Raw genomic sequence first — 14,319 nt, 5'->3', positions numbered from 1 at the left:
CAGAGGGTTAGGGTTAGGGTTATGGCCAAATACTTAAGCCGAATTTTACAATAAGGTACTGTAAACATCCTATAAAAGAAAAAAATATCAGATTTCTTCTCTAGTACAAAGGCAGGGCCAAAAAATTTTATGCGGATTTTCCAGATTGCAGGGCACCATGCCTCTCACCCCCAACGATGTGAAAGGGATAACTATTTTATCTATCTTAGATTTAAATCTATGAAAGGACAGGGACTCTTCTTGGTTTTTGTACCAACAAGTGACCAGTGTAGCAAAACACTCCAAGATAGAAGTGCTTGGGTAATTTTTTTTTATATCTATATCTATATTTTAGATAAAAACTGCAGTCACTTAAGTCCGGCACTAAACAGAAGAATCATCCAGATTGCCTTTAAGAAATTGTGAAATGCTTTTAATGACCACAGGCCGCTACCAGAAACAATGGCCCACTTATTTTTCTGGAGTGTACCAGGCTGTAAATGATTAAAAAGCCAGGCTTATCCAAAGAGCAACAGAGAAGATCAGAATGAAAATGAACTAGGAATTATGCAGAAGTAACATAAAGGATGTCATCACTGAGATGTCTGATCAGAAGTGGATAAGTCATATGGCAAGAGCAAAGGACGACTCAAACAGAGCCAATGTGCTCTCTAGTATCCAAGCAACATCAAAACATCTTGAGGAAAACTCCTAGCATGGACTCCCCTTTGGAAGATTCATGGGAAGTAATGAACAACAGTAGCACAAGAGGAGATAACAAAGATAGGTTGCTCTCTAATGTATCATCATGGATGAAGTACTTACAACAACGAGATCACATATCACATAAGTATAAAAATCACCTGTGGTACTTCCAAGCTACCAGAATATGTCTTAGGGCATTAGTTCCATAAGAAATTCCAGTAAGATAGGCCATCTCTGCAATGTCAGCAATATAAATCTCTTTTCTATTTCTTATGTATCCCAATCAAATTTTACCTGATACGAGGGTATTTAATCTACGTGTGCCATATATAGCAATAGCAACATAAAACCGGCATTATCTCATCTAATTCTGAGAACAATGCTATAAGTTTGAACAGTTATTAAACCCAAGAAATTAAATGAGGCAAAGTGACTTGTTTAAGGTCATACAGCTAAGGTGGGAGAGATAGTCTCCAGTGTTTTTCATGCTATATCTAGTTGCCTTCCAAATCTAAAGTGTGTGTGTGTGTGGGGGGGGGCCTGGAGGGGGGGGAGAATAGAAGAAGCCAGGTAAACTAAAGTGGTATAATTTGAATTATAAAAAGATACTATTCTTTTTCTTTCTTTCTTTCTTCTTTCTTGCGGGGTAGTGAGGGTTAAGTGACTTGCCCAGGGTCACACAGCTAGTAAGTGTCAAGTGTCTGGGGTCAAATTTGAACTCACGTCCTCCTGAATCTAGGCCTGGTGCTTTATCCACTGCACCACCTAGCTGTCCCCAAAAGATTCTATTTTCAAAAGAATTCTTTTACATTCCTTCGTATTCTGTTCTGGCCTTCCCATATATAGCACAGCATGTTTCCAGGTCATTAAATATTCCATGTTTATAAAGCATGGAGTGACATATGTAAAGCCAAATTGACAGAAATATGGATAAATCTATCCTAAAATTATAATAAGGCAATAAGAAAATAGGTCTGATTTATAGTATTCTGAAGAACATAGAAAGCAGGATGCTAGTTATAAGAGGAAACCCTGACATTCTCAAACAGATTTAGTGAATCACAGAATAGAAAAAGAACTCATATCATCTTACTCAATCCCCTCACTTTAAAGAGGAAGAAAATGAGTGAGACCCAGAAAGGTGAAGCAATTTGGTCAGTTAGTAAAAGAACAGGAATTTAAACCTACATTTCCCACCCCTAGTCCTATGCAACCTCCACTACATCACACTACCATCTCCTTACCTGATTCTTTTGTAAATGGAGGCCCTTCATCAGTACCCCTATTGAGCTGCTCTGCTGATCTTGGGTTTGGGTTCCCCAACCCTTCTTCTTGGGATGGAGGATGGCAGACCCGCCTCTTTGTCAGGCTGTGTGAGGGCTCTGATGCTGCCATAGGGGATGCTGTGTCTGACAAGAGTCTTTCCTGTTCCGGCGCCCGAACTAGGGCAGGGGACCCATCACCATCATCAATCACCACAGGATCCTCAGAGAGCTGGAGCTAAAATCCCAGAGAGGAAATCTCAGGAACAATCTCAGGGCACAGGCAGAGTTCTGCAAAGGGCTACACAGATTCATCAGCCCTTTTCACTCTATTCTGGTCTCTAAGTGTTCTCCGAATCAACTCCATGGCTAACATATCTCTAGATCCAGAGAACCTCCTTCCCATAGATCAAACATCTTATGTGATCTTAATCTCCTTTGGGTAATAATAATGATTATAGCTAATATTTATACAGTACTTACTGTGTGTCAGGCACTGTGCTAGCATTTTACAAATCATTATCTCATTTGTTTCAGGGAGTCTTCCTGGATTGCTCCAGCACAACTACCTATTTGGTCATTGAACAATTGACCCCTTTACTCCCTAATCCAAATTTGCTTGTTCCCTTTGCTTCTGTCTTTCTCCTTTCATTAAATCCAAGTATCCTAAAGATAACAGAACAATTAAAGGCCCACAATACTACTCAGAACTGGCAAAGAGAATCAAAGCAATGACCTGCTCCTCCGTTAATGCCTCCCCTTTCACACAGACACCTAAAACTGTTTTCTGAGCCTATGGAAAGATTGTCTTTCAAGAATCTCAATGCCTTCCTACCCACGTCCAAGTTCTAGCCCTATTTAACACAATAAGTCAACACAGTTGTGATAAAAGTTGACACTAAAACCCTATGTCCATCTTTTTAAAAAAATCATGTCTTCTATTCTTTCAATTTTCCATTGTTTCCTCCCTACCCCCTCCCTTTTCTCCTTCTCCTGAGTATCTTACAGACTTATACTACTCGTGGAGTCCTTTTCCCCAGGCACCTCTCCTCACCCACTGCCATGGTCTCCCAGGCTCTGTCTCCAAATCCTCCACCACAACGACTGCCTGCTCACTGCTTTCTGGCTCCTGGGCTCGGACCCAATTCTGGATCTTTCCAGGCAGGATGGTCAGGAACTGCTCCAGCACTAGGAGCTCTAGAATTTGCTCCTTGGTGTGTTGTTCTGGCCTTAGCCAACCCCAGCAGAGTTCCCGAAGCCGTCTTAGAGCTTCTCGAGGACCAGCAGCTTCCTGGTAGCGGAAACGTCGGAAGAGCCTTCGGAAGGATTCAGGGCCAGGGGGTTCTGTCTGTGGGTTAGGGTCCTGCCCTCGGGGATTCCTCATTTTAATAGGTTCCTCTCGCTCCTTTGGGGCCAAGACTCTGGGGCAAAGGGCTGTAGGCATGATAGATTTTGAAGATGGATGAGCAGTAGCAGATAGTAACCCTACTTCCAGGCAAAAATAACTGGATTCAATGTTTATGTCCCTTGTGTTTATTTCATGGTAAAATTGGTTCACAAAAGTGATGAGGAATGTGTTACAGTGTAAAGGATGAATGCAAGTAACTGATGCTCAGATGTGAGACAGAAGAGGCAGTTTCACCTACCTCTGAGGGCATTTGTCAGTCAACAACATTTAAAAAGAAAGGCGTTCTGTTTACTGAGTACCACACTAGGAGGTAAGTGGGAGAGGAATCCAGAAGAAATATCAAGTCTTGATGTAATACTGTCCTTGAAGTCCATGTCACAGAACTATGTTGCAAGTAGAATAATATCCTTTGTGTACTTCCAATAATAAATCCTCTTCGAGTCTAAAATGTATTTACCATTATACTTGATTCTGTATTATATCAGATACTGTTATCCCAAGGCTTTAGGAGATTGGAACTTTAACCTTGAAGAGTTGACAAACAGAAATAGAGCTAGAAGAGAAAAAAGATATAAAGTCTCAAAATCACTTAAAATAGTAAATAACAACAAACCAATAAGCAATCAACTGTTTATGTACCAGTAACTGAGGATACAAAGACTGTACCTGCCCTTGAGGAACTTATGTGTAAAGAAAGAAGACTGGATTTGGGAGTCCTAAGACAAAAATTATAGTACACAGATTATAAATCTGGGACACTGGAACTATTTTAGTCCAAGTCCCTTGCTTTATAGATGACAAAATGAGGCCTGGAAAAGTTAATTAACTTGCCCAACACATGTAGTAGGAAGTAGCAGAAGATAAATTCTAAAACCAAACCTGGGGCAGCTAGGGCCCTGGATTCAGGAGGGCCTGAGTTCAAAACCAGCCTCAGACACTTGACACTTACTAGCTGTGTGACCTTGGGCAAGTCACTTAACCCCCATTGCCCCACAAAACAAAACAAAAAACCAAACAAATAAACCAAACCTGTCTACAAAGTCTTGTTCTACTGCAGACTAAGCAACCTCTGTCTATCTAACTAACTCTACCTCTCTCAATATCAATCATTCATTCTATAAAATGAAGGTAAAATGATATTTGTATTATCTAAATTCAACAGTGTGTTTGTCAGTTCCAAATGAGATGTGAAAGTGCTTTGTAACTACATTATCTAAAAATAGAGAACACATTACTATGCATTTTAGTAGAGATACAAAATAACAGGATATGTTTCCAAAACTCTAGGAAATTATAATAAAATAAGTCAAAGAGCAGGACATATTAAAAAGCTTAAATGAACAAGCTGGAGTTTTTTTAAAAAAATTTAAAGATGATTTAACCAGAGAACTTCATGTATTCACTGACAACAAAGTGTCAATATCGTAAAAAAAGCATTTTGAATGCTCTATAATTAAGACCTTACCCTAAATTTGTTTGAATTAACAGTTAACTTCATTCACCCCATACAAGGCCTTAACCTGGAATCCATGGATTTTTTTTTTCTTTTTATCCCTCTTTCCCTTCCTCCCCTCCCCGTCCCTGAGGTGGCAAGCAGATATGGGTTATACATATATCATTATGTAAAACATTAACATATTTGTCATTTTGTAGAAGAAAACTTGATTAAAAGAAAAAAATGGAAAAAAAAGTGAAAAATAGCATGCTTCAATTTATTCCATTAATATCAATTCTTTCTTTGGAGGTGGATAGTATGTTTCATCAATAGTCCTTTGGGATTGTTTTGGATCATTGTATTGTTGAAAATAGTCACTCATTCACATTTCTTCATCAAACAATATTGCTATCTCTGTGCACAACGTTCTCTTGGTTCTGCTCGCTTCACTATACAGAATACAGAATCCATAGATTTTTTGGGGGGAGGGGCAAGCAATGAGGGTTAAATGACTTGCCCAGGGTCACACAGCTAGTAAGTGTCAAGTGTCTGAGGCTGAATTTGAACTCAGGTCCTCCTGATTCCAGGGCAGGTGCTTTATCCACTGTGCCATCTAGCTGCCCTCATAGATTTAAAAAAAATATTTTGATAACTATATTTCAATAAGATTGGTTTCCTCTATAATCCTATGCATGTTAAACATTTATAAAATAAAAAGGAGCCTGTTGGCTTCACCAGAGTTCCAATAACACAAACAAGGTTAAAGACTGCTACCCTAATATTTCTGGCTGCTCACCAAAGCCTTATGTGCAAAATCCTAAATATCTTTTAATACTACTATACTCAGACGCTGAAGGTAAACAAGGGTAAACATTATTAAGCAAATAATTCCCTTAATGGCACCTGCCAACACTTCAATACCATCAACAAGATTATACACTGAGCAATTTGGAGCTATGCTCAAAGGGCTATGGAAATGTGTATAACCTTTGACCCAGTAATACCACTACCAGCTCTGTATCCCAAAGAGATCATAGAAAAGGGAAAAGGACCCACATGTACAAAAATAGTCTCTCTGTGGTGGCAAAGAATTGGAAATCAAAGGAAAGCCAATCAATTGGGGAATGGATGAACAAGTTAGGGTATATGAATGTCATGGAATACTATTGTGCTGTAAGAAATGATGAGCAGGCATATTTCAGAAAAACCTGGAAAGACTTAAGTGGTCTGATGCTGAATGAAGTGAGCAGAACCAGGAGAACATTGTACACAGTAACAGCAACATTGTGTGATGATTAACTATGATAGACTTGGCTCTTCTCAGCAGTTCAATGATCTAAGACAATTACAAAGAACTCATGAAGGAAAATGTTCTCCACATCCAGAAAAAAATAACTGTGGATTCTGAATTTAAATTGAACAGTACCAGGGCAGCTAGGTGGCGCAGTGGATAAAGCACCGGCCCTGGATTCAGGAGTTCCTGAGTTCAAGTCCGGCTTCAGACACTTGACACTTACTAGCTGTGTAACCCTGGGCAAGTCACTTAACCCCCATAGCCCTACAAAAAAACAAAACAAAACAAAACAAAATAAATTGAACCATACCATTTCTACTTTTGTTTTTGTTTTTTGAGGTTTTCCTCTTGTGTTCTGATTCTTCTTTCATGACTAATACAGAAATATGTTTGATGTGACTGTATAACCTATATTGGATTGCTTTCTGTTTTGGGGAGGGGGGAGGGAGGAAAAAGTTGGAACTAAAAATCTTATGAATACAAATGTTAAAAACTACCATTCCATGTCACTGGAAAACAATACTTTTATGATTAAAATAAGATTATATATTCTGCAACCTTCAATAACAATTTGCTACAGTACTTACTGCGTTGACAGAATGGAAAGGACACTGAATTTGGAGTCCAAGAACCCAGATTTAAATCATGGCTAGTCACTTGTGATTTACAATGACTTAGACTAGTCATTTAATCTTTCTTATCCTCAAGGTGTTCAGCTGTTAAATGGGGAAGAGTGGGGGCTGGGGAATTGAGGTTTAATTCAATGACCTCTAAGGTCCCTTCCAGCTCTAAATCTATGCTCCAGCGACTTTATAGTCAAAAACTCATTCCCGGATATATTATACTCATATGCTCTATTGTCAAACTGGTACCATCCCCTACAAAAAAGACCTTTCCTGATCTTCCCAGGGGGTATTACTCTCACAACCCCCAAATTATTTTATATCTGTTTTTATGTATACATAGGGGCAGCTAGTTGGTGAAGTGGATAGGCATGGAACCAGGAAGACCGGAATTTCAAATCCAGCCTCTGTCACTTGCTATGTGATCCTGGGTAAGTCACTTATACCCTGTTTACCTTCAGTTTCCTCCCCATCTATAAATGAACTGGAGAAAGAAATGGCAAAATCACTCCAGTTATCTTTTGACAAGAAACTCCCAATGGGATCAGGAAGTACCTGACTGAACATTTGTGCACGTGCATAAATGTTCCCAACTTCCCAGTAGAAAGCAAGCTCACTGAAGGCAAGAGAATTTCTTTTTTCTAAAATTGCTTTTCTATCACCACAGTAGAACAGTGTATGGAATTTGTCTAATTTGAATTCTCCCTACTGCAGTGAAATAAAGAGCTGCCACGCAGCACGATCTCCTTTCTTATATTTCATTTTTGCAAGACCCTCTTCCATTAAATGAAAGAATTATATTGACCCCAGAACTCAAAAAGTGGATGAGCCTAGTTCCTATTCCCAGCAATAACTGGGAGCTTAGGTTCCCTCCAATTTTTTTTTTTTGCGGGGCAAAGGGGGTTAAGTGACTTGCCCGGGTTCACACAGCTAGTAAGTGTCAAGTGTCTGAGTCCGGACTTGAACTCAGGACTCCTGAATCCAGAGCCGGTGCTTTATCCACTGCGCCACCTAGCTGCCCCCCAAAATGGGTTTTTAATTGCCCCTTTCCCCCGGTTCAGCCAATATCAAGTTGGGGATCAACCTGAGGGAAAGTAAAGGAAAATGCAAGGTGGGGTAGGGGCACAGAAAGGAGGCAGGGAGGGGGCAGGAATTTTCAGGAAAAGCAAGTCTACTTAAAGAAAGGAGACCAGAGAGCAAAAAAAAGTAAAATAATTGGTGGTAGAGAGAAGGAACAAGGAAAAGGAGAGGAGGAGTGAAGAGGGAAAGGTGATAGATAAGGAACAGAAAAAAGAACAAGGGAGAAAGAAAAGGTTAGCAGCGGGTGATGCTCAGTAGGGAGAAAATAAAGGAGGCTTGTCGAAGGAGAGAAAAAAGGTAGAAGAAAACAAAAATATAAGAAATTCATGAAAAAGTGGAGACGAGGGAAAAATAAGACGGGGGCGGATAGAGGAACAACTAGAGAGCAGGAGGAAATATAAGAAGGGAGAAGGAAGGAAAGCAGGAGATAGGTGGGGAGAAAACTTAGGGAACAGAGAAGGGAGATGAGGAAGGAAAAAAGTATGTCGAGGAGACGATTGGAGTAGCAGAAGGGAGAAAGGGCGGGAGGAAGGTAGAAGGGAAAGGCAAGGATGGATTATCAGTTTCTCAAGGAAGTCTCCCTAAACCTTGGTCCTCCTCCTTGTTCCTCGGCAGGTTTGGGAAGGATTCACAGTTGCCCAGACTCACCTTCCAGCCCCGGGTCCCCATTTCCAAGTCGGAGTCAATAGAGCCGTGTGCACCGAGCCCCAGTGGATGGAAAGGACAGAGCGAGCCTTCCAGTTCCCTCCCTAGGGACACTTCCTGCTCCTCTCTAGGACCTTGGAGGTTTCAGCATCTCAGTGGTTTTCCTCTACGCCACCTTATTCCCCACTCATGGTATGTATTGGGGGTGAGGGGGCGGGAATGACATTTGAACACCCCCCCACCCCCACCCCCGCCAGCCCACAGTGTACAATGACGCTGGTACCTCCCGTTCCATCACGTTCACACTACAATCTCTGTCTCTGCATTCCTTGGGAGCTCTGTCCCTTCAGCCTGCTCTTTACTCCGGGAAGACAGGGGCGAGGGGAAGTGCTCAACATCTTTATTTTCCAGCAGACAAGACTGTGGATCTACCTTTATGCACTCCCAAACCTCACGGCCCTAGATTAGGAACAATATCAAAGGAGAGACATAATCCTCACTCCCAAGGCGACTAGGGCAAAAGGGAGGAAAATAAAAGACAAATCAGTAGTATGTGTTAATCTGCACAAATCAATAAGCAAAGACCCAAGAGAAAATTCCCGGAAGGGGTGTGTGCAGCAAGGACAGAACTGGCGGTAAAGGATCCGACCGAAATCAAAGAAGAAGACACTCACTCCCCTCCCCCAATCTAGCAAGCCTAGTCTTTTTCAAATTTCTTATCGTGGGGGAGGGGCAGAGGTGTACGAGAAAGGGAAAAGAGTCTGATTGTAACAGTGGGAGAGATGGAAAAACTGTGGAAAGAAGGAATGGAGGGGGAGAGAATCGCCAAACTTCACTCCAGAAGCCACGGGAAGTGAATGTGATGTTTCTCCTGCTCTTGTCCCTCTTGATACCTCTATATCTACTGTACCTACACCCCACCCCAACCCTGCTTCCCAAGAGGAGCCAACCGAGAATAGGGGGGGGGGGAATCCAACAAGTTGAAAACAAAATAAGACTGCAAGTTACACAGATTTCTTTTCCTCTATCTCACCTACCCCGCAAAAAATAGTTATCGTCCGTTCCAGGTTGTTACTAAGTGTTCAGTTCTCTCTGGGTCAGATCCAAACCTCTGGTTCATTTCGAAGCTCATTACTACCATTTACTCCCAGGCTTCTGGTATCAGAGGGGTGAGACGTTTGGTTTTGTATCTTGTGGTAAGCATAATCAGGTTCAGTACAATCCAAACTTTGAGGAGCTCTGGATGCTCAGGCTCAGAATACTATGGAAAATTTCAGCTATTTTTCATAAAGTGGCCAAATTCTCCAAACTGAAAAGGCACCATCCTAGGTCCTTGCACAAACTCAGGGAGCCAAATGCATTTTTATCTTACCAAAGAGCAGAGGAAGAAATGTAGCTATTAGTGATTCACTGGAACTAGCCTAGACAAGGTAATCTGCTCTGGAATTCCCTTACTTTTAATTTGACAGCATCCTTCTGTGGAAACAAACATAAGCTTTCTCAATGAACACCTCCTCAATTCAATTAAATAATATTAATTAAGTGCCTCCGAAGTGCAGTGTATTGTTAGGTATTATGGTTATAAAGATAAAACTGCCCTCAAGGAATCTAACAGAAAGTAAAACATGTTATAAATATTACAAGTTCATACATAGCATAGTATGGTCCCAAATGTGGCAGACAGGGTTATTGTAAGGGTCACTGTGATTGCTGTTTGTCCTTCATTCTCAAAAAGGACTAATGACATCATTGGGGTGATGTCTTGACTTGCTCTTGAATAGGATTAGTGAAGTAGAGCTGTGCAGCAAAGTCCTCAACCTCGCTCTCTCCTTCAATCACCAAAGTCAATGAGATAATGAAGTAAAGAACTCCGTAAACATTGAAACCCAACATAAATTTAAATCTTATTAATATTATTTAAGAGAGCTGATAGTTCTTATAGCTGGGGGTTGGGGGAAAGGAAAGGAAGAAGAGGGATCAGGGAAAGGTCCTAGTTGGAGTTACCACCTAAGATTAGCCTTAGAATTTCCAACAGGTGTAGATATGGAGTGAGCATTCCTATCATGAATTGCTGATTAACTTCATCAAACTAATTTACATTTGGCAACTTCTCAACACAGGGTATCTTTTTAGAGTTGGAATGAACTTAAAGGTCATCTGGTAGAACTCCCTTCTTTTGAAGAGAAGTAACTTGAGGCAGAGATAAGCTAAGTAACTTTTACTAGAGGACACAAAGACCATAGTATTGAAAGTGGAGATTTGTTCTAGGCACTAAAATTTAGAGGGACATTGCTTCATCCTCAGTGTGAAGTCCAATTTGTCTCTTGCACTATTAGGTGTATCAGATGTAAAAACAGCTGAAGCATCAAGGGTATAGCTATTTCCCAAACAATTTTTCTAATGTGGACAATATTTTCTTTTTCTTAGTCCCAACTTCTTGAGATCTGAATACTCAAATCAATTTTCTCTAGTTTACAGTTGTAGCAGTGGGTTTAAAAAAATTTATTTGCCTACAAGTCTCATGAGCAGCCAAGTGGTGAACTGGGCCCTGGAGTCAGGAGGACCTGAATTCAAATGTCACCTCAGACATTTAATAGCTGTTGACCTGGGGCAAGTCACTTAACCCCAATTGCCTTAAAACATCTTCAATATTCCCGATGTATATCTTTGCAACAGGACCCCTTTGGCTCAGGAGGAAAGAGTGAGGTTGGTGACCTTGCACAGCTGCCTCTCACTTAAATCCAATTCAGTGAAGGTCATGACATCACTCCTATGTCACAGTCCTCTTCAAGAATGAAGGACAAACAACAACAGCAAGTATCAGTAGGAATATATACATAGCAAGTGTACCTCCAAGAGATTCTCCAAAGTTTACAATCCAATTTACTTTATCAAGTGGGTCCAGAAGGGGAGCAATTGAAGGTATAAAAATAATTATCATTATAAAGCATTTTGCCACAACTCCTAGAATGCCCTAGGCAAGGCATTGGTCAGAAAAACAACAAGCCCATTCCTTTCCATTCCCAGAATACAATTGCAAGAGGAAGGGAAGATTTAAACAATAATCTCACAAATTTCAATGTCAGCAAACTTCCAAAAGAAAACGAGAGAAAGGGGGAAAAGAGATGCTAAAGAAATTTGAAGTAATGGGAAGGGGAACTGAGGGTCGGAAGGCTTGGGTCACAAGCTGACTCAGCTCTATCATCCCTACATCTACATTACCCTTAGCCCTTCCTCAGGTTTCTTACCTCACCAAAAAGCTAGGACTAGGACTTTCTGTACATCCAAGAATCTAGGGCAAGGATTCTTAATTTTTTTTTTTGTCTTGGACTCTGTTGGCAGTCTAAGTCTATATATGCCTTTTCAAAAATAATGTTTTTATGCAAAAAAAAAAAGTTTTTAAATACTCAAGTAAAATATGTAGGATTAAAAAGGAAATCAATTCTATTGAAATACAGCTATCCAAAGAAATATATATATATGTGTGTGTGTGTGTGTGTATATATATATATATATATATATATATATATATATAATATATATATATTTTAAAGTCTTTGGACCCTAGGTTAAGGACCCCTGGTCTACAGATTACTCTCACCACTTTCTCTTGAATTGGTAGGGAACTGTCACTGTGGACTGGGCTACTGAGAAGGCACAGAACCTGGGTTGGGGTGCTCCTCCCTAGGTGTGACTGCATTCAATCTTGACTGGTAGTATAACGAATGTGAAGGTTTTAAAGATCCTGCAGCAATGAACTCCTTCTTGAGGCAGCTAGGTGGTGCAGTGGATAGAGCACTGGCCCTGGATTCAGGAGGACCTGAGTTCAAATCCAGCCTCAGACAATTAACACTAGCTGCATGACCCTGGGCAAGTAACTTAACCCCAACTGCCTCACTAAAAAAAAGAAATGAACTCCTTCTCATTCCTCTTCATCTCATATCCCCTGAATTACTACTTTAGCTCTATAGTAAATAGGAATTGAACCCTAGTCCTCTGAATTTCAAGTCTAGTATTCTTTGTTATATACTCAGTAATACATATTTTATTATTTTTTCTATACTATTGTATTGTTATACCTACTTCACAGGACTGATGTGGAAAAAGTGTAAACTTCTGTTTCTATCTGTGACCTCCCACAAGTCCAATTATCTTGTCTATGCATGTGACTCCAAAATCCATATACTTTTGTCTCTCTCCTGAACTCTAATACCCCATCTCCAAACTGCATATTGAATTTCCAAATGGATATGCCACAGGTATCTCAACCTACACATATCTAAAACAGAATTCATCTTTCCCCCTCTCTTCTCTCAAACCCACACCTCTTTTAAAAAAATTTTTTTCTTCATTCCACATCTAATCAGTTACTTTTGTTGATTTAACCTCCCTAATATCTTTGGAACTTGTCTTCTTTTACAAACACCACCCTAGCTCAAGTCCTTGTCAACCCTTATCTGCACTAAGCTCCTATTGGTCTGTCAAGTCTCTCCTCTCTCCAAATCACACACAGAGCCACTAGCACTAGTTGCTATGCACAACTCATCCAACAAAAACCAAGCATTTATTAAGAGACTACTATATGCCGAACAAAAATAAAAAACTATATAGTCTCTGCCCTCATTGGGCTCACCTGTAAATTAGTGTAATGCAGTGGTTGATAATATTCAAGCAGATACTGATCATGTCATTCCTCTGATCAAGAGGTTTCAGTGACTTCCTATTGCCCTCTAGGATAAAATATAAACTCCTCTGGCATTTAAAGCCCTTCTTAATTTAGCTCTAGCATGTCTTTCCAGGCTTATTACAAATTATTCCTCTTTTTGCACTCAGGCCTACAGCCAAACATCTACTCATTGTTCCCTGAATTCAGCATTCTTTCTCATTATCTCACTGTCTTCGTACAGGCTGTTCACAATTCTTGGCACTGAACTTCAGCCTCATTTGTGCCTTTTAAAAAACCAACTTTCTTCAAAGTTGAATTCACATGTTATTTCCTTCAGGAAGATTTTCCCAGTTCTCCTTTCCCAGTTGCTTGTGTCTCTATCCTAATTGTATGTATTTTGTATATACCTTGTAGATATTTTGTATTTACTTATTTGTGTACACATTATTTTCCAATAGGATCAGCCAGTCAGTCAATAAATATTTAAGTGCCTTCTGGGTGCCAGGCACTATGCTATGACTGGAAGAAAACAGTCTCTGCTCCATGTACAAACACTGGGGAAAATGGAGATATCAACAAAAGAAAGGCATTAGAATTAAGGGGGAGCAAGGAGATCATTTATCACTAGAGGGAAGAATATTTGGGCATATGGGGATGTAAGGTATAAAAAGACTGGAAAGGTTGGGACAGGGCAGGTTATGAAGGGTGTTGAATACCAAACAAGATTTTATGCTTGATCTTGAAGGAGATAAGGGGTCATGGAGTCTGTTGAATGTGTGTGTAAGGGGGGAAAGGGGAGAGGAGGAAGGGGAGGGGAGAGGTGGGGATGATGTGGTCAGATCTACACTTTAGGAAGATCAATTTGACAGCTGAGTGAGGAGAGGCTTGTGACAGAAGACCAAACAACTATTGGAATAATGCATATGTGAGGTAATAAGAGCCTTCTCCAGAGTGGTGGTAGTGTCAGAGGAGAGGAGGCATATTTGAGAGCTGTTACAAAGGCCTTCGAAAGATTCAATATAGGAGGTAAGGGAGAATGAGGAGTCAAGAACAAGCACCTAGGTTTTCAGACTTGGTGACTTGGGAGAATAGTAACTGTAATGAGGGGAATACTTGCTAGGAAGTTGGCAAGCAGCCATTTAAAGCCATTAAAAAGACCTTAGAGATGATCTAATCCCCTTCATTTTTCAATTGAGTAAACTGAGGTCCAGAGGGGTTAAAT

General features: G+C 40.4%; 1 protein-coding gene across 1 annotated transcript in view; it reads right to left on the bottom strand.

Annotated features, from left to right (window-relative positions):
• Positions 1-8,508, bottom strand: part of LOC122753768 (zinc finger protein 496-like) — a 29,536-nt gene extending 21,028 nt beyond the window's left edge. Inside the window, 3 exon segments of the mRNA XM_044001435.1 lie at positions 1,929-2,184; positions 3,001-3,907; positions 8,435-8,508. Coding sequence (XP_043857370.1) covers positions 1,929-2,184; positions 3,001-3,390 — 646 coding nt within the window. The 5' untranslated portion in view covers positions 3,391-3,907; positions 8,435-8,508.
• Between the last annotated feature and the right edge of the window lie 5,811 nt (positions 8,509-14,319).

This window comes from Dromiciops gliroides, chromosome 4, assembly GCF_019393635.1.
Source record: "Dromiciops gliroides isolate mDroGli1 chromosome 4, mDroGli1.pri, whole genome shotgun sequence".
Taxonomy (NCBI): Eukaryota; Metazoa; Chordata; class Mammalia; order Microbiotheria; family Microbiotheriidae; genus Dromiciops; species Dromiciops gliroides.
The sequence above is the reverse complement of the archived record's forward strand: the minus strand, read 5'-3'. Positions and strand labels throughout refer to the sequence as shown.